General features: G+C 47.1%; 1 protein-coding gene across 1 annotated transcript in view; it reads right to left on the bottom strand.

The window, feature by feature from the left end:
* Positions 1-2525: 2525 nt before the first annotated feature.
* Positions 2526-20461, bottom strand: part of ILDR2 (immunoglobulin like domain containing receptor 2) — a 34916-nt gene continuing 16980 nt past the window's right edge. The window contains exons 4-9 of the mRNA XM_059818318.1: positions 17003-17059; positions 12351-12497; positions 11425-11601; positions 6174-6290; positions 4164-4374; positions 2526-3255 (exon numbers count right to left, since the gene is read on the bottom strand). Coding sequence (XP_059674301.1) covers positions 2526-3255; positions 4164-4374; positions 6174-6290; positions 11425-11601; positions 12351-12497; positions 17003-17059 — 1439 coding nt within the window. The remainder of the gene's footprint in view (positions 3256-4163; positions 4375-6173; positions 6291-11424; positions 11602-12350; positions 12498-17002; positions 17060-20461) is intronic.

A 20461-nucleotide genomic window follows, 5' to 3' on the forward strand; every position in this document is an offset into this window, starting at 1 on the left:
ACAGGCTAATCATTTTCTGGCCAAGAAGACCCAGGACTGGGATTTCCAAAACTGCATTCATCACTAGAGGAGTGTGGGAGGAGAAGAAAGCCATCCTTTCATCAATTCACCTTCTAGCATGAAAACTGCCCTGTCATCAAATCTATGGATATTATCCTTCCTCTCCCCTGACCATTCCTGGTGAACTAAAATGGCAAAAGAGTAACATGGAAATGAATCTGTCACTTTTATGGAGAACTGCAGTGCTGTTAATAAATCTCATGTTCCAAAAAGTATTGCCAGAGTGAGCACCTGAGGCCAGACAGCTCCCCAAATTTCCATAGTAACAACAGAGATCGTATTTCAGAGGCTGACAATGTCCATACCACAATAGGTTTCTAAGTTGTTTCTAGGCGTAACAGGGATCAAGATGCTGGACCTTAAAATGTTCCCATCATCTTCCTTCACATTATGATTTTAGCAGCTAAAAATTAAAGAAATGACTGCATTATACCCTATGAAAACCAGAATGTCAGGCTTCCAGATGGTATGAAGCACTCACTTCTAAATTCAGCTGTTCCTGAGACAACAGCCACTAAAACCATGTCACAACTGAAGTGAATGAAATGGTTCTAGGTGAAAAAGGTGACTTTCAAAGCTGTGTTCATCCACAGCATTAATTCTTTTTCCATTTCTGTTACTGCTCTCTTCAATGTCTGGGAAGAATAACCAGAAAGGAGTAATACTGGTAGCACAGAATAAAGATCTGCAGCTGCCCTCTCTCTGAGACTTTCCCCTTTTTGCTTCTTTAAAACAAAAAGGCCACTCACTAGGCAGAGATGTCTGGTGGTGCTGGAAGCAGAGCGCCAGCAAGGCTGGAGCACTGCTTACGATATGGTGGAGTCGATATTCTAGCTTGAAGCTCTACAGGGTCACAGCTCAGCTGCAAGAAAATGCAACTGTATCAAAACAAATTGCAGTTGGGGATGGGGGAAAAAACACATCATGCTCTCATCACAATAAAAGCTACTTTGATCCACTTTCAGAACAATACATCAATCTCACCTGCAACTCTCATCACACAATGAACAGAACTAAATATATTTAACAAACCAGTCCATAATTGTCTCTCTCTCTCTCTCTGTTCAGCCCTTGCCAAAGTAATACCTCATCAGTCCTTTTCTATAGTGTCTGAAAGGCTGTAGATTTTCTTTTACGATTTAGGGTCCGATCAGCTGGAGGCAGTCTGCAGCTGTAAGAACAAGGCCTCCTCCCAGCATGGGGATGATACAGAAAAGGCTCTAAGTGTAAGTATTGAGACAATATTTAATCCAGAGAACTGAGGAGACAGTGAGAGCAAGAGGTATGCACACAGGCCTCTCTCCACACACCAGACAGGGCAAGAGGCACAACAGCAGCCTTGCTTGTAGTTCAGGGCTGCAGGGACAGTAGGGACGTGGCTGCCTTCCAGCGCAGAATGGAGGGCACTGGAAAGCAGGGTGCCAAAGAGAGCCCTGGCCTCATTTTCCTGGCAGACTCCCAGAGCCTCTGAGATTTGAGTGCTGTTCATGGGAGTCTGTCTCTTACAAAAGCCTCTGCTCCCCCGATGAAACAAACAATTGAAACAAAGAGTCCATGGCTGGTGGCTGTGAAGGTTCACGGAGGCCCATCTTGCTTGTTGCTCTGCATCTTTTCCACCGCAGCCACCTCACAGTATCCAGCCCATCAACATAACATGTCCACAACTTCAAACCACGAGGGACATCCTCGTTGGGAAATCGTTCTGAGAGGGAAGAGAGAAGAGAAACGTCAACAGCAAAGCACCCATGGAATGGACAAAGAGACAGATGTAGCTTTGACAAAGATACAACCAAATAGCAACAGCCTTGTCTGCTCACACCCCTTTACTCTCTCACACGTGCCTCTTCAGCTAAGGCCTAACAGCCAAGCTGCTCCAGTGATAAGGTCTTCCCCATGGAACAGGCTTCCTGCAGCTCCCCTTCCCTAACAACCATACGCTCATCAGTCCTCACTAGACTGTGGCAGGGCGTTTTGCACACTTGCTGGTACCCTCTGTGAGGAATGCCCATGGGCATGCACCCACAGGAATCTGTCATCTCATCCCTTTCTCATGCCTTGCTACTAGCCCTGTCCCAGTCCAGAAGAACAGAACCTCTCAACCCTTGCTTAACAAGGATCAAGGCCAAGGCAATGCCCTGTAATTTCTGTAAGCCCTGGATAAGTTCCCTTCCCTACCATGACCCTCCTAAACCCTAGATAAACTCCCACTTCCTTAGATCACCAGGACAAAACAGATGCCAAAAACATCCCTTATCTCCCCAGTCCCAAGCATGTCTGTCTCTCCCCTCCATCATGGAGTCCCGTGTAGGAGCTATTTCACTTTCTGGCCTCCTACACCCACAGTGACTGCTCTATTCCCACAGTGACCCTCCTTATCTGGGGTTCCCCACACTCAGTCTCCAGGCTCTACCCTCCTGGAGAGCCCCCCCGCCCTGATTAGTAACCCCTGCCTGGTGCCTCCCCAGTCAACCTATTTGGATCAGGAACACCAGACATGGCCTCACTGTTTTCTTGGGGTCCTTTTTCCTCTTCTTGTCAGAGGCATTGAGGTAGGCCTGCTCCCTGGCCCTGTACGAAGGGCCTCGGCTCAGCTCCCTCTCGCTGTACGGGGGCAGGGTGTCCTCCCCTTCCTCCTGCTGAGGCGGTGGTGGCGGCTGCTGCGGCTGCTGCTGCGACTTCTCGGCTTTGTAGGTAGAGGGTGGTGACCAGGCATAATATGTTCCCCCTCCTCTCTGGCTGGGCTGCGAGCTCAGCTTTGAGGGGGTTTCACTGTGGTCACCGCTCTCATCGTAGCTCCGGGATTTCCTCTCCAAGACGCTGCTGAGGTAGGAGTGATCGTATTTCTGGCTCCCTCCGGGCGTCCGGCTCACCAGCCTGGGCAGGTGCTTCTCCTCATGGGCCCGTCTCCGGGGTGGACTGTATGACCAGCCCCGATCCGAGTCCGTCAGCGGCTCTCGGTTCCCTCTGCTACGCTTGGTGTAGTACTCCTCCATGGAGCTATCCTGGTGGGGCAGCCCGCCACCACGGCCGCCGTGCGACTCCGACCGCTCGAAACGCCGAGTTTCCTGGCTGTCTGCCCGCCGGGTCCGCTGGCTGTAGGACTCCGCAAAGGCTGCCAGCTCATCCATAGAGACGGCCGGCACTCCCACAGAGAAACTCTTACGGGACAACATCTCGGACTTGGATCTCTGCTGGCTGGAGGAGGGAAGAGGTAGTGTTAGAGGGCAGGATTCAGCTGCACTCATCCCCTCGGCTGCCTTCACAATGGAGGGAAACAGGGACTCCTGGGGCATGAATCATCACCTGTTTTCATCATCTTCTGTAGGAAGAGATGTATCACATCCTTGAAATCCCTGCTTCTCTCTGCCAACTATAAAGGCAGCATAGTGTGGATAGCTAGGACTCTACATGTCTAATGTTACCTGAGATTAACCCCCAAGTGCCCCTCCCTTGTCCTCCAGTATGCAGGGCTGGACTTGCTTGTCCTTGGCCCTAACACTTGTCCTGCCGGGAAAACCCAAGAACCTGGCTATAGAACTCACAGGAGCACAATTCTGAAGCAGATTTAATGGGAGTGAACTGGCACAATAGCCCCCTACTGAGGGAAGGAAATCCCTGCCATTGCTTTTGGGAGACTGGGCTGCTAGTATGTGAGGGAAGGATGTGATGTCTCTCTTCTAGGCACCAGAGTGCCAGTCCTTTAGGCCTGGAGTACAGCTCTTGCTGACCAAAGCACCAGAGTGTGATTCCTAGTAAGTGCACCAGCACTGAGAAGTGCTGGAGGGAGCACATACAAATCTCAAGAGAGCACTTTGGGAAGGGTGGCTTGGTGTCCTATTGACCTCACTTTTACATCCCACCTGGAATGGGGCTGGTACCTAGCTTTGCCCAGCTGGGTAGTCTTCAGCAGACTTGTGGGAATCAGATTGGTTCTGACCTCATCTAACGAAATCTCCAATTTTCACGTTTCTCTCTAACCCCTCTGTCCTGCTAAGCAGAACCAGAGCAGCAGGAAATGGAGACAAGCTACCAGTCCATCTGTCCCTTCTCCTTTCTTTACTACTTTGCCAGATATAGCTGCCTCCCAACACAGCACTCCTCACCTGTGCCGGAAACTGTCCCGCTCATCTCTGTAATCAGAGACAGCCTGTGATCTTGATGTGCTGCCCCCGCCGATCACTCCTGCCCAGTATTCCGCATCACCATCCAGGTCCCCCGCAGGAGGCAGAGGTTTCCTTCGCACCTGACGGTAGGGCTGCCGGAAGTTCAAGTCCTCTTCATGCAAAGAGCTGAGTTCAGAAATGGTGTTGTTATCTGCAGGGGAGGTTGCAGAAAAGGAATGAGATAGGCATCACCTGACAGCACGTGTGAGAGGGGAGGAGAGGACAGGAAGGCTGTGGTAAGCCCAGCTGCAGCTTTTTCAGAAAGAAGCTGAGCTGCCCTCTGTTAGAAAAAAAATCAAAATGGAATCCAAAGCCCTTCTCCAAACCCTTGACTGATCCTGCCCAAGACTTCTGGGGCTCAGTTTGGACACAGAGCTGCTGTTAGACCTACAGGTCTTCTGAACTGGTAGCTGGCAGCCAGGAGGGATATTCTAAGGGTATCGCAAATGCCATCAGATGACTGTGTTCCAGGTAACTGAGTTCAACCTTCATGCAGAAATCCCCCTTCAGCCCTGCTTCCGCAACACATGTGAGCTCTCTGCTCTCGCGAGGTGGGCGCTGAGCTTGGTGGAACATCATCACAGCAGTTGTGCCACCTCCCCCTTTCCTGGTGTGAGCCAGGCTGGCTCTGGATTTGGCCTGACTTGCCCAGCTAAAACAATAACAACCCCCTCAAAAAAAGATTAGGAAAAAAGTAAGAGACTGTCTGAATCACTGTCAGTCTCTACCCTGTCAAGCACACTGACATCTGGAGGCCTGACATACCAATCTGGAGAGGTCTTTTTATAGTTAATCTTGTGGGTGGAGAAGACAGCGTGCTCAGCAATGACTGTTTTAGAAGTATATATAATTTGTTAGTTATGCCTAATCTGTACAGAGCTTTGATGTAGTGTCATTCCCTAAAGCCCTTACCTTCATTGATTTGCAGGATCTCACACATCTGTTTTAAACGAGCCTCTACCAGTGCCTAACGTGGGTTAGGTCTGTGCGAGTCAGATGCTGCCCGGAGGAACTGAGCCCCCAGCCTGCTGCTGTCCTCCGCACAGAAGAGCTAGAGGACAAAGAGCAGCACTGCAAGCCCTCCTCATACGCACACCTTGTCCCACCACTGCACCTCTGCCTCCTAATGTGGAAAGATCCTCACTTGGGTTTGTATTCTCACACCCACTAAGTGCAGCCTCAGCCTCTGTTTAGGGAAATAAAGCTTGCAAGAGGCTATCAGAAGACAGCGAGGAGTTCCACACAGCAGCTCAGTTCTGAGTTTGCATCATGTACCTATTCACCACCCTCCTCCCCCCCTTCACCTGCAGTTGTCTGACTGCCAAGCCATTAGTACTGATGCATGTACCACCTCTGATCTTATGTTGACCAGTGTCACAAAATCTGGTGATCCCCTCATTTCTTGAATCTTTCTTGTAGTCCCTGCTCCTTCTGCAGGGCAACAGCCACTCCAAACTACCTTTCTGCATCCTTCAAACCACACTGTGCTCACTGCAGCCCACAAAACACACTTTTAATAAAATCAACCCTCTCCTATTTTGCCATGCTGGGAATTTACAGGCACCACACTGTAAGACATACAGAAATTGTGAAGACAATATCCCAGGTATTATCACACCACAGGCTATAGAAGGCATGAGTACAAACTTGGCTTTTTAGATGTTGATGATCCAAAAGTTTAATTATCCAAGTGGACAATTTTCATGAGCATTTGAGTATCCCTCACGTTGTTTGCTCTAATTAAGGATGATTAGGTCAGCAGCAGATCTTTAAAATCAGAACGTACCTGTAGATGCCTAAAATCTAGACTTTATCTGCCCCAAGTACCATATCCTGGACATCATATCCTAGAGGCTGGCTCTAAGGCAAAGCCGGTGAACTTCTAACTATGAATTTGCAGTCTCTTTCAGGTCAGTGAAAAAAAATAATCAAACCATGCTTGTTCCTCACATCTTTCTCGCATCCTCCTAGCTGGGTCAAACTGAGCCAGTTCTTTCTCGACATAGTACAGCACCTTCATGGAGTCCCTTTCCTTGTCAGTCTGGATCCTGTACCCTTTGCGCACTGCTAGGGAGAAAAGAAAACCATTAGAAAACCACATTTAAGTCCACGGAGACTTTTCAACAATATTACTTCTATAGTTGAGCTCACGTCTGCAGGCAGGTAGGCTGCGTCTTCCAAAACAGAATGAGTCAGTCCTTGCTTCAGAATAAATTTGTCTATAACGTGGGATGTGAAGTTGTGAGCAGCTGCATCATTTATAAAGTTTGCAGTAACAGCAAAAATGGTTTGGAAATGCCCAATCTGTACAAGCAAATGCATCAAGTGGTGTCATTGCCACAGAGTGATTCCACCTCCCACAAAGAATAGCAGAGAGAAAAGTAGCATTCATTTCCCCTTCCTCAGCACTACAGAAAGGATTCGTCATGGTACAGAAGAAGCAGTCCCAGATCAGGCCTCCTCTATGCAGCAGGGGCCGTAAGCTCCCAGTCTGCAGGGGAAGCAGGTGGCTGAGCATTTGGGAGCTGTCACTCTGCAGGACCACTCCACCCTCCCATCCCTATGAATTCTGCTCACACAGGTTGAAGAGCATGTGGTAGGAGAAGCTCCAGAGAATACAGAAGGAAACACAGAAAGTCCCACAAAGCACATCACACTGCTTTGAGATTTATACCAAATCCAATGACGGGGTCAATCAGGTCACTTGATAACTGTGAAACTGCCTGCTCTGGCATTCTTTACATGCTTTTACAGAAAAGGTATGTCTTACACATACACTAAGTGTTTGACTCCTGGGGTTACTCCATTTGCAGGGGAATTCTGGACAGCTTTTTTGGCTTTTCCACATTCCTGTGTGTGGAAAAGAAGCCCCTACACACCTGGAACCACAGCAGCTCTAAACTAACTCTGGCAGGCTGGCTCCATGCACACTTTACCTGCTAACCCTATGAACAGCCTGACTACTTCAAGGCAGTTCTATAGTCAGCAAGCAGAGAACTCCACCCATCAGGACTTTGAAGAAAATAAGGCTTTTATAGCAGATTATTTAAGAAAGGTCTCAGCCTGGGGCTATTTCAGGATTGACAGCAACACAGGTCTAAGTACAAAAGAGGACTACAACCCTCAAATTCAGCCTCGTTAGAGAACTGTAGTGAGGACAATTCACTTAGCGCTACAAAATGGAACCTGTCTGCCTTGCATGGGGTTAATATGTTCCCTTGTGTGAATACCGCAGTGTTGCATGAGTGCTCCTCTTGTGGCACAATTTAAATACTTGGATGGTGGTTTTGAGCCAACCTGTTCTGTTTTATCCCACACCCCGATACATCAAGCTACTAACATATGGGTTTGGTAGTACGTTGCATAGTATGCACTGTGTGGGCTGAACAAGGACTTGGCAGAGGTATTCTTAGGCACCTTCTGTCCTAAACTGCTGTGCATGTGTCTGTGCACTATTAAATAACCATGCTCTGCTTGAGAAATGGCTGTGCCATAGAAATGGGTAGAATGATTCCTGCAATAATCCTGCAGATTGCTTTAGGAGGAAAGTGCTTTACTGTGGGTTTTGACTGTGCACATGTAAGGTAACTAACTACATCTTGAAATACTACTTTGTGCAGCTGTACTTGGGAAAGGTATTAGATGTTAAAACATAGTATGGGTCTGTCAGGATTTTGCTTTCAACATGTCTCCAGATAGCTTAGCTGACAGCAGTCTGGAGTTTCACTGTGTTTTATTATCCCCGTGAATGTGTGCACAGTGACTGCAAATGCACACAGTGATTTACAGAACACAAGGAACCCTGCCTCTGCCTTCCAAAGTGGAAGACCATCACATCTCTTGAAGTGAGGTTGCTGCTGTGAAGAGGGGCTGGACTGACTGGCCTCAGAAGCAATGACTCCTGCTGCACTGCATGAGTAACAGCAAGACGAGTTCTCCACTTCACCTCACCATCATGGCTGACCTCTGTCTGGTACCTTGCCAGGAAAGAGGCCTCTCGCTATTCCTTCATCTAACGTGTCTACTAGGAGCTCAGCTAAGCTGCCACCTCATTTATACACAGGCCAGCAAATAACCATCAGCTGGAAATTACTCTAACATACTAATAACCTTTGGGGAACTTGAACAGGCAGCTTCCAGACTCTGTCTCCCCAGAGCCACTACTCATGCTGGGGCTGTGCCAAGTATCTATTTGGGCAACATCTATAGCTCCTGGAACTGATGGAGAATTAGCCAGGCTTCATGCTAGCTTCATGCTCGACTTGCTATTGCAGCTGTGTATCAAAAGGCAAATGAATTTCTTGGTTAATTCTGTAAGCATCTAGAAATTAACTTTGGGTTTAAATCTGCAAAGATGACCGTGAACAGCTCATAAGAAGTATTTTCCATTATAGATGAAGCATATTTTATCTCTACATTTATTTATGAAATAGTTTTTGCAATGATATTGAATGTTCAACTTATTAAATCTCTTTATTATTCCTTCGTGTGACAATCAAAGATATTATTGCTTCCTCCTCACACATTTCTTCATCTGTAAATTGCCATAACCCTTTAATAAGGTCTGAATACTTTTAGGCCCATCTTAATTATAAAGGAACAAAGATGCAGAGACATTAACCGCTTGTCCAGAACCATTCTTCCCTGTTAGACCATATTTTCTTCTCCTGAACAGTTCATAAATTCCTAATGTTTAATCTGTGTTTAACTAGACACTTTTTTTATTCTTTTGTGGGTGGAACCAAGTCAGCCAAAACTGTAAGCTCTTTCCCTCCCCAGAAAGGACAGCACTACTATTTTTTTCAGACAAGTGTGGTCAGGAAGTAAACGATGTCTCATCCTCATACATCTTCCATATTAAAGGTCTGGAGTCCAGCCCTCAGATCAAAAGCTTCCCTGTGTGCATGGTTTAAGGAATCTATGCAAGCATCTCCAGGTAACCACTGCATTTAAAATAGAGCATACATCCTAACTTACGTGTTGCCAACACTCTTCTAAATAAGAAAGCTGGAAGTCTTTTTTTTTTACGGTGTTCAGCCCTAAGTTTAGGATGGAGTTCCTGGGCTTCACTGGAGCTTTGTCACATGGCTTTCATGTAACCCTAGACAAATTTTCTAAATATCCTCATGCCTGAGTTTGCTCACTAGATCACCTCACAGGGGTCATTCATAAGCACAGAAACTATCTAGGGCAAAGGCTGTCCTTTTTAGCCTGGCTGCCAGGATCACAGAATCCTCCAGGCTCTGTCCCCCAGCAGTTCTGATCCCATTTTTTTAAATAGACTTGACAGAAAGGTTGAAGTCTCAAAGATACCAAGTTTCAGATCAGACCTACACTAGCTACGTGGAGGACACAGAGACACTAATTAGTGCTCCTTCTGAGAAAAGGCCTCTATTATAAACTCAACCATTACCTGTTTTGTTTAGCTTGCTGTCTGGCCAACCAGCAAATAAGTAGCTTGAAACAGCCACATAATGTTTTCTCTTCTACAGCCTGTAATTAGGGTATATTCTGGCATTGTGGAGGACCTTAAGAAAAAATGAACAGGGTGCAAGGTATCACCCTTCCTTAGCTCCACAGTTCAAGGAACACCCTGAACAACAGGTGCATGATCCAGACTAAGGGTTTGTCCATATTATTTCAAAAAATATTAATTAAAAATTAAAAAAGCTTAAGAACCTCTGTTGTCTTGCCGCAACAGTTAAAACTCTGTAATAATGGTTTTATTTGCAATATGTAGTATTTCCTGTCAAGTCCTGAGTTGAGGGATTACGTCCAGCCAGATGATTTGGATTATATAATAAATGCATCTTTCTCAGTAATGAACATGGGATGCTAAGAGCCATTCCATTTGGTTACGAAACGCATCCACAGTTTTTCATTCTGCATTTGTGCTCTGCTAGTAACGTACAGCAGAGACAAGACTGGGGCTGTGATATGACTCTTAAAAAATCCCTGGAGTTCCCATGGCCAACACCATGCTCTGCATGCAGTGACATTTTTCACAGGAGAAAAAAATTAAGCACTGGACTGTCATTCATCATTTTCTGACAAAGGTTTTTGAATTGGATACATTCTGCTTTGGATCAGTGATTGATTGATTTCCTATTTCAAAATGCTCCATTCCAGAGCTCTGTTTTGATTTCAGTGGGGAAAAAAAAGTATGATTGTTGAAGGAAAATACTTTTTGTAATTCCAGAAAGGTTAATACACTGAATGGGGCAGCAGAAGGATGTGTAGCATTGTTCCAAAAGCTTAATTATTTGATTATGCTACTTGGTCTTGTGTCTTATCAACACATCGTCATGAGCAAATTTAACAATTGATAATTAGTGTGGTGCTTTGAAATCAGACATGTGGCTGGATCAATGGCAAACCTACTGTGTCAGTATGGTGACTCTACATTGGTGATTGTCACTTCTGCTGCAGCGTGTTTGAATATAGACAGCCACTCTGATCCTGAAATGCTAGCATGTGGCTAAATATCTACCCTCTTTTTCCTTGATGGCAGCTTCCTTTGCAGCGGGAGAAGTGACCCTCACCAACAGAGAGTCATCATACTGATACTCTATGTCTGACATTGATCCACAACTCCTTTCTAGTTAGAAGCCTTTTATCACTCACATTTCACAACTGCAAAGGCTGAACAAAAGAAGTGGCCTACTGACTTCTGTAAGGTAGGAGAGGGGGTCCAGCCCCAAATGCTCTTGGGCAGAAACACCAAGGGAGCACGTGCCCGTGCCCAAAATGCCATGAGGACAGTAAAACATGCTGCAGCAAAAACTGCTGCCAGAGGGCAAGCAGTGCCCTACAGAGGGTAGGAAAAACAGTTTACCAAGAGACAGCAGCTCTAAGGGGAAAATGGCCACTGCCTCTGCTCCCCTGAAATCATCTTCACGCTTTTGTCCTCTCCAAGTAAACATTTGCAGCAGTCATGAGAGGGGTCCTGGGCATGAACTTGGCCTCCCATTCCCTGCTGACCTAACCAGGCACCCACAAACTGAGACTGTGCTGATGGCACTAGAAAAGCTGGACCATGTAGCCCTAAAGGATGCAAATGTCATTGTCAGAGCCAGGATTAAAATGCAGTTTCTCTGTGTTTCTTCTGTTCATAGCACTCTATCAGTGACAATCATTCCTCCCTTTCCCAGCCCTGCTCCCGGTAAGAGGACTGAATGTTGTGCCTAGCACTGCAAATTACCATTTTGGCTTCCTCCACTGGAGTCACTTGGGGCTAAGGGAGGGGGGTGCGACTTATCCATCAGCACAGCAGGAGACGGGACACCAGCTACAGGAACACTGGGGATGTAGTATGGACCTGGCATGGAAGAGACTGCAGGAGGGTACCCAGCTTTTGCTGCTTTACCTGCTACATACACTGAAAAAGAAAAAGAACAGCAGTCAGCATCACACCAGCCTCCCACAGACCCACACGGCACGTGGCTGAAACCTGCACATCACCAACATTGGTGACAACCCAGCAGGAGACAACTGGACAAATGAAATGACAAGGACCAATCTGAATTTCTCTAAGCCTCAAAGGGCACTGAGGGAGTTTTAAAAATGCACACGGCAGGTGAGATGAGCACTGCGAGATGCCCAGCAATTGGAAGACATTCAGGGTGTTACAGCCAGCATTACCGCTGCCATGATTTAGTGGCAGTTCAGCTTTAAAAACAACTGATGACTCAAGCAGCAAGGATGAGGCTCATGAAACTTGACAAATCTGCCTGAGCCTGACCAGGAACCTTGCTGGGTTGCAAGGATTTTACACTGTTGTAGAGGGCAGCTGCTTTGCACTGCTGGGAAGAAGCCTCCCAGGATGCCCTTAGCTCTGACCCGCAACATTCACTGACACGGCAACAACTTTGGAAGGGGAGCATGACACTTTGGAAAAGGAGACACAGCTGCCAAGGCAAGGAGGGCTCGGGGAATTACATCTGTAATTAACTTTGAGCGCTCAACCATTGAGCAATAGGTCAGATGCTTCACTCCCTAAGAACTAGTTCTTTAGTCAAGCAAAGTGCTCAGGGCAAAGGAAGCAATACTAGCAGATTCTCCTCCTGTTCTGCCAGGGAGCAGAAGTAGTGCAGGAGATTTGCATCAGGCTTGGACAGGGCCACTCACACGCCCGGGGACAGCAGCAGGACTCAGGACAGCAGGGGCAGCGGACGTAACAGCAGCAGCTGTGTGGGCAGCACTGGCACCAGCAGATCCCCACCAGGAGGAAGAACAGGAACGCCCCCAGGATCACCAGGCCCACAAAGACCCACTCTGGAAAACAAGGGGAGAAAGAAAGATACTTACAGGATTGCACATTGCTGTGGAAGGGAGCATCAGCAACATCCTCCCAGGGGAGAGCATAGGGGCAAAACAGGTAGGTGAATAATAGAAGTGGACTTCCTGCTGGACTAGGACTACATCCCCCTCTGTGTCGAAGCAGAAATGGCAGCTACAGAAACGTGGTCCCTTCCTGCGATGTCTCTGGCTGGCTGAGAGGCGAGCAGCACAAAGGCAGGAGCTCTGGTTCCCTAGCATAGAAACACTTCACACCACGGCAGACCTGTACGAACACTGCAGGACATACTCCATTAGCATTTGGATCTCATCAAAGACTCATTCTTCCCGGCCATGTTCATGCCCTGTTTGTGTGTTTGTTCCCTACCCACATTCTAGTTTTCATGGGACAAACGATGGTGAAAAGCATGCTATAAATAGCCCAGTAAATGAGCCAGGCCTGCCCCTTCGCAAGTAGGCCCACGCATGCAATTATTCTTTTGAATATGCCAAACGAACATCCTATTCAGGCGCTGCAGCCAGCCAGGAAACCTAACAACCACTTTTTTTGGTTTTCCCCCGCTGAAGCCTCAGATGATGTCTGCCAGGCCCCAAAAGGGAACGGCTGAAAAACACCCTACAAGTGAAAGCACAGAAGAGCTGGTCCACAAAAACCAGGATGGGGTTTAAATGGGAAGGGGAGCGAGAAAAGGTTTCTCAAACTTCGCTGCTGGGAAATTGGCAGTGGCAGCAACCGTGGTGGGACCAGGTGCCCAGCCCGCACCGGGACAGCTCCCAGCTCTGCATCTGGCCACCCTGCGCTTTGCAGGGGATTGCATGCACAGGGCTGTGCCTACTGCCACGTGAGAATTCCCTGAGTTAAGGGAATGGTCAGTGAAAACATCCGGACCAAAAAATCTTAAGACTTTGAATGTATAGGAGGCCTGGAGTTGGTTTTACATCAGAGAGATGCACCAACCTATCTAGAAGTCAGGCTACTGGTGAGGGAAAACCTGTGGGGAAAGACAGGTGTACCCGGGTGGTTATTCAACCACCTTAGAAAGATGGTAAGAAAGCAAAGAAAGAAGTGGTGGGGCTGCTTTGCAGAGAAAAAAAAGCAGCAGACCACTGATTCCAAACAGAAGTCCAGCGTTCACTAAGGGGTCTCCTGGTACATCATTATTTAAGATGAAGAAGTATTGATACAAGGATTGCAATGTGAGTACAGAATCACACCGGAGAAAAAAGTGCACCTCTCACCTGCCTCGCTAAGCTGAAAGGTCAAGGAAAAATGTTCAGCTTGAACCAATCAAAACAGAAGTTTTTTCTAGTTCTTAATAAAATGCAAAATAAGAAGTGTCATTTTTGATTCATCCACAACATTCTGTTTGAGCAGAAGTATAATTCTTGGCTTTGCTGGAGTTTTCCTTAACTATTCTACAAACAATTCCCTTTTTTTAATGCCATTTTTAATACAGAACTTACAATTTCCTTTAAAAAAGGTCAGTGAAAGATCTGGCATTTACACTTCATTTCAGAAGTGTCAAGTGAAATGTTTTGTATTTTTTGAGTATTTTATTTCTTTTTTGGCTGAAACAGATGAATTTCATTTAAATTTGCAAATAATTTTGGTCCTTGTGAAGTAATTTTTTTTTGTGAAGTTACTATATGCTGAGAAAAATTCAGCTAATGAATAAGGAAATGGCAGGAGGGAAGCATTCATAAATGGAAAAGTAAGAGCTGAGAAGAGATTACTGATACAGTTCCTCAAGTGCTGGTTCTAGGAACCATCTTATTTAATATTTTCACAAATGACTTTTACACAGAAAATAGGAATGTGTTAATGTATCTTGAGGGTAAGAGGTAGGAAAGAATTGTCACTAAAGATGAAGACTGGGATATGTTACAGAAAGGGCCAGTTGTCCTTTCTATAAGGACAGTAAGAAACATGAAATGCAGCAATATACTGAATTTCAAGGTATGCAGCAATACTTTCAAGGTCACACATTCAAGGATTAAGAACAATTTCTATTCTGAACAGGACTCCATTAGCTGAAAACAACTGAAAAACAAGAGAAATTATCCAGTATACTATTCCATCATAGAACAACTGTAACCACTTATGCAATACAGCCACAAAAACGGCACATGTAATCCTATGCCCAACAGAGGAGGAATTTCCAGTAGCGTTAAGGAAATATTAATGCCATCATACAAGGCCTCCATGTAACTTCATCTGAAGTTACTGATGTTATACAGCTCTGGTCATCTTTGTACAAGGAAAGATGAATTGAAGTTGGAGCTGATGCAAAGCAGGGATTTGAGGGGATGAAGGGACTCCATGGCCTGCCTTGCAGCAGGAGAGCTGAAGTTTGCTGCATTAATCTATTAAAAAGAAGGCTGAGAGCAGACGTAGCTGCTGCCTGTAAATATGCTAGGAGGATGCATGCTACGAGGGAAAGCAGGTATTACAGTTAAAGGCCTTACATAAATGGGCATAAACAGGCTATGAGTATTGTAGATGTAAGCTAGAAAAAGCACATCAAAGAAAGCGATCCAATGGGAGAGAGAAGGGCCAAACCCAGACTACTCTTAAGCTTGCTAAGCTATGGAAAGGATGAAATTACATGGTGCTTGGGATAGCAAGCAAGATAGCAAGCCAGACTACCCTTTCCAGTCCTGTACTTCCTAACCTATGCCAATCCGAGAAGGGCAACAGCTCAGTGGCTTTTTCTTTTGTCATGTTCTCATCTTGTTCTCTAAGACCATCACTGATACAGAGAAGGTGGTGAAATAGTATCGCATGACAGAAGTCGCCAGCCACAGCTATGCAATGAAGCTCAGATGTCAGATTTCCAGAGCTATTAGTGAACAGTTCACAACCACTCCATAAAGGACAACAGCCTGGTAGAGAAAAAAAACAAACAGCAAGTCCATTTTAAGTGTATCTGTGGTCTCTCTGAAAACATTCTAGGAGTACAAAAGGAGGTCAGGTTAGTATGTACATTGCACATTACAAGATACTTGCTCAGCACCAGGAGTGGATGTTTGAAATCAGTGTCCCAGTCACAGAGACCTTTGAATCAGGAAAGATTTTACTTCACAGGAAGTCAGACCATTTGCTTCTGTGATGAGGTTAAGGAAACAGCAAAAGAGCCTTCTGGCTCCTCCTTTATGCACAAAACTCGGATTCAACCACTTCTACCTGCAATTCCCTAACACTTCCTCCAGTACAACTGTTGTCTTCTTTCACAGCCCTTCCAGATACAACTGTGTAACCCTGAGATTCATATGACTACCAAGCTGAAATGCTGTGTGTCCTTGCTCTCTGGAAACTCCTGTTTTGTGCTTGCAGGAGCATCTGCTTTTGTTTATTCAGGTAACAGGCAATGCTAACAGCTGAAATGGGTTTTGCCACTGCCTTTTACACTTTCTCCTTGTTTATACCCATGCAGTGAGGGTACCAGAAAGCTACCTGGCCAACACACAAGAATTTTATACCCATTCAATAAAATTGTAAATAGTGGGGGGGAAAAGTGTTAGGCAACAGAAAATCAACTTCTGTCTATGCTGAAAAGACCAAACCATCTCCTGCCATGCTGAACTTCCAGGGAGCTTTGGGTTACACTGGAGGCGGAGGAGTGTCTGCCTTCTCTCTGTTTGCATCTCTGGGACAGACTTGAAAATAGCTTCACACATTTATGTGGAGTTGCATTTTTGCGCAAAGGTGTGAAAGAAACACTCCTTGGGCACTGTCAGGGGATGATCAGATGACTCAAGGGCTAAATGTTCTCACAGCTTTTCCCTTTCAAGGACAATCTGTTGCACAGTCTCTGTTTCCTCTGCAAGGAGTGCCAGAACTGGTGGCTCTCATTAGTTTGGCTAGCAAGGAATTTATCATGGGCAGAGAGCTTTCATGTCTGGTCCAACCACCTGGTGTTATCTAGATAGTGCCCTGGCCATGCAGCGCAAGAGGGGCTGTGCCATTGATGGGTTGCTAACCAGTGCTCTATTTCTAGCACCTCCTGTGCTACCATCTGTGGTGATGGCTATAACAGTACCCACAGGATAGGGTCTGCGGAGCGGAAGTTACTGCTGCACAAGAGCAGCTGACGTACAAAGCCATATGGGCACACAAGGCTGCCGAGGTCTCGCAGGCTGGAGCGGCATTACCTTTGCGCTAGCAGGGGGAGAGCAGAGAGCTTGATATAAAACCTCCCCTGAACAGCGCTGGCATTTCCGCTCGCACACTGATCCTGGCATGACATCAACCATCTCTGTATGTTGGCTCCCAGCATGGCCATTCCTCCCCCAAGTCCCAGAATCAGCTCTCTCATATCTCAACCCAATACACTTTCCCAGTAAGCGATAGGCTTTTCCCTTTTTATCCCCAGATAAAACACACGTAACAGTGAAACATACACCACATAAAGATGCTGTAGAAGGATAAACAGACAAGATGACAGAGGACTGGGTGAATGAAGGGTGAAATGACTGAATACCTGGCATAATCTCCACAGCAAAACTGGGCAAGAGATCAGCAAGCAGCCCTGTCCTGCCTAGAAAAGACAGAAGGAGGAGAACAAGGAGAGAGGTTACTGCAAGAAAAACACACTCCCCAGCCCCTGCCTTAGCCTCCAGTCCCCTTCCTCATCAGCCGACTTGCACTGTTAAGTGAATTCCTATCAACCACAGGTGTCATCCTGCTCGATGCCTGGTGTCTGCCTCTGCACTTCTGCCATTGCTGTGTCCTTACATTTTATCTTTAACAGCAGAGTTGGGGGGAAAGAATCTGCAACAGAGCTGCTCCGATCTAGGCACAAAACGACAAGAAGAGGGAGGTCCCCTTAGCATGGTTACACGGTAACATCTTTCCGGAGTTATGCTCTACACATGCAAAAAGCTCCTGGAAATGCATGACAGCCCTCAAACAGAAGGATTTAGTTTACTTTAAAAATGTTCCGATATAGTTTGGATGGATGTGTAACATCTTTCATCCAAGGCCCTCGACAAGTCAGCCACATGCGTCCAACACCCGTGGGTGGTGCTCTCCATGTGGGGCTCTGCAACTGCAGAGACACCGCCAGGAAAGGAGTCTTGAAGTGAGTATGTGCTACTTATTTCAAGATGCACGATCAACTTGGTGAGATTGTGTGATATAAGGCTAACTCTCAAGCAAAGCAAACCAACCAGGGAAGGATTTGTGTAGAAATTTGTGGGATTGCTTTGCAAAAGAAAAAAAAAAAAGCAAGCCAACTTCTTATTTGTAACTGAGTACAAACAAAATCCAAGACCAAAGGCAGCTTGGTGCCTGTTTGGTTTGGCACTGAATGTCTGGGGTATTTCTAATACAAAGCAAACAACCTGCACAGTGTTCAGCTATAACTTACACACACCTGTGCATCAGCAGAACAACCCTACGTGCAGCTGTGCTGCATACTCTTTTATATAGCACCAAGCTCATGCTAGGTTTTTAAAGACGTGCATAAGGTAGGAGAGTTGCACTCTGAAGAGAGACATACGTTGTGGATATAACATAGCAAAAGCAACTAAGGGTTGCGCAAAAGTGGTAGAAAGCTACCTTTAACCTCCCCACATGCCCTTCAGGTCCTGCACTAAGCAGCACTCAGACACAATGATGAACTGGATCCCAAGTTCCTTGGCCTCTAGTCTGTCCTTGAAGCGTGTTATAACCAAATTCCCACTGTCCATTTTTTCTCAGTGCTTCAGCAGAGGTTCTGTAGAGATCAAAAATCCACAAGGATGCTTGCTGCAGCCATAATAAACATACTCTGAATGCAGGCAGCGCTTTGCAACCAATTGCAACTCATCAAAGCTGTCCAGTACCCACAGTAACACCATCATGATGAGGTACTCCTGAAGCCTTAGCAAAAGATACAACACTGATCTTTCAGGTAATTTACTACTTTGAAGAAGGACTCTTGCCATCAGTCTACTGCAACATTTTCATCTACATATACAAAGAGTTTCATTACATTCTTTGCAGCCCATTTTCTGGAAGGATCAGGTGTCCAGAATGCTCACAGCTAGCTTGTTATGACAAAGTGCTCATGTATGCTTTCCGCTCACAAGATATAGGCACGTATACAACATATTCATGGCTTGTCTTGGGTGCCACAAGTGGGCTCCAAACACATGCAACAAATGTATGCCTTGTGTCACAGTATGCTACGTTTACATTACGTTCCATGTGCGTATTAAATATACTCCTTATTTTCCCAGTACGCACAAAAAAATACGCAATTCTTGCATAGGCCTCTGTGCGTGTATGCAAACAATGTACATGTGAACCACATGCACGCAGAACATATGGACTGACACGGGCACACAGCTTGCTTCCCATGTGTTGCTACCTCTGCACAAGCTCATACGCAGCCCTAGTGTGAGAGCAAACGCCAATGGACAAGTAGCTGGAGGTATATAGCTAATTTAGGGCTGGGACTTGTAGTACCAGAGGTTAAGGGAGTGAAACCTATAAAGAGCAAAAGTTCCATCTCATGAGTCCAAATAGGAGCCTGCTTTATTTTGAACCTACCTGAAGAGCCTCCATCCCTGCTAGTGCTGGGTCTTATGGTGCCTCCTGATCCCCAAGAGGAACCACATGTTCAAGGGGAAAGAAGCATCCCTCAAAAATAACAGTGCTTGAGAACTTGGTAGCTTGTTACAAAGACAGCCAAAGTAGTTCCTCTGTGCTACCTACAAGGTGTTCAAGGAACATGTGGACGAGGCATTGTGGGACATGGTTTAATGGGCATGGTGGTGCTAGTTGATGGTTGGACTTGATTTTACAGGTCTTTTCCAACCGTAGTGATTCTATGACACAAGCAGTCAAGTGTTTCCCTGCTCGTGCAGCCTCACTCGGCTCTGCTGAGCATCTGCTTGGGGAATTTGCTCCCCCTGCCCTGCCAGTGGGGCTCGCACAGCCTTGGGGGACCCAGAGCCACCTGCGGGGGATGCACAAAGCCCAGAAGGGCCGGAGGCAGCAGCGAACCCCACCACACCACGGCTCATCCCCAACTCCGGCACCTTGACTAGCCCAGCTGCCAGCCAGCAAGCACAAAGGCCGCCTCTGGACTGCCGCGCCCCAGCAGCTTTCAACGCACCCCGGCTCTCCGCCCTCCCTGTCCTGGGCCGAACTGATTCGCTGAGAACCCTTCCCCCAGCGTGCGCTTCCCCCCGAGCGGCTGAAGCCAAGCGGCCAAGGCTGCCCCGCGTTGCCACGGCGACGGGAGGCTCCCCGCCACTGCCTCTCATTGAAGACTTTCCTCCCGCCGCCGCCAGCAACAAGTGGAGCAAAAGCACCCAGCCTGCCAGCCAGCGAGCGCAGGGGCCCTGGGGGGGTGAGGGCCGCCCCTGACTCTCGCTTGCCTGCCCCGGGCAAGCCTGGCCCGGGCACGGGCGCGCCCCAACGCCAGGCGGTAGCTGGTGGAGGGGAGATAGGGCCGGCACGGCGCCCGCGGCTGAAACGCCAGCCAGGAGGAGGCCACGGCCATCATGGCCACCAGCCTCCTGGCTCTCTGTGGCCAGGCTGCTCCTTGTGTGGGCATTAAGCTCACCTTACTTCTCTCTTCTTTTGGTTTGTTTTTTTTTTTTTTTTAAGGAAACTTGAAGGTATAGGGCTGGGGCTACAAAGCAATTGGTGGGGAGGAAACAATTTAGTAAAACATCCTGCCAAGAGACCATCTGGCTGCAGCACCTCTGCACTGTGGCTCTGCTCGCCTGAGAAAGAGGACTGCACCCTGAGACACGGCCGGGCACAGCTGCCGAGTCGCAGATCGGCACCCCTGCAAGGGCTACGTGTCCTCTCTGCAAGCTCTCACCACCGAGCCCCAGCAGACACGCCCAGGGAAAGAGGGAATAGACGATGGCCCCATTTACCAGGGTTGTCCCGGGTGGCTCTGTTGGAGCTAGGAGCTCGTCCTTGTCCCAGCACAAATCTG

The sequence above is a fragment of the Gavia stellata genome, chromosome 1 (assembly GCF_030936135.1).
Source record: "Gavia stellata isolate bGavSte3 chromosome 1, bGavSte3.hap2, whole genome shotgun sequence".
Lineage (NCBI taxonomy): Eukaryota > Metazoa > Chordata > Aves > Gaviiformes > Gaviidae > Gavia > Gavia stellata.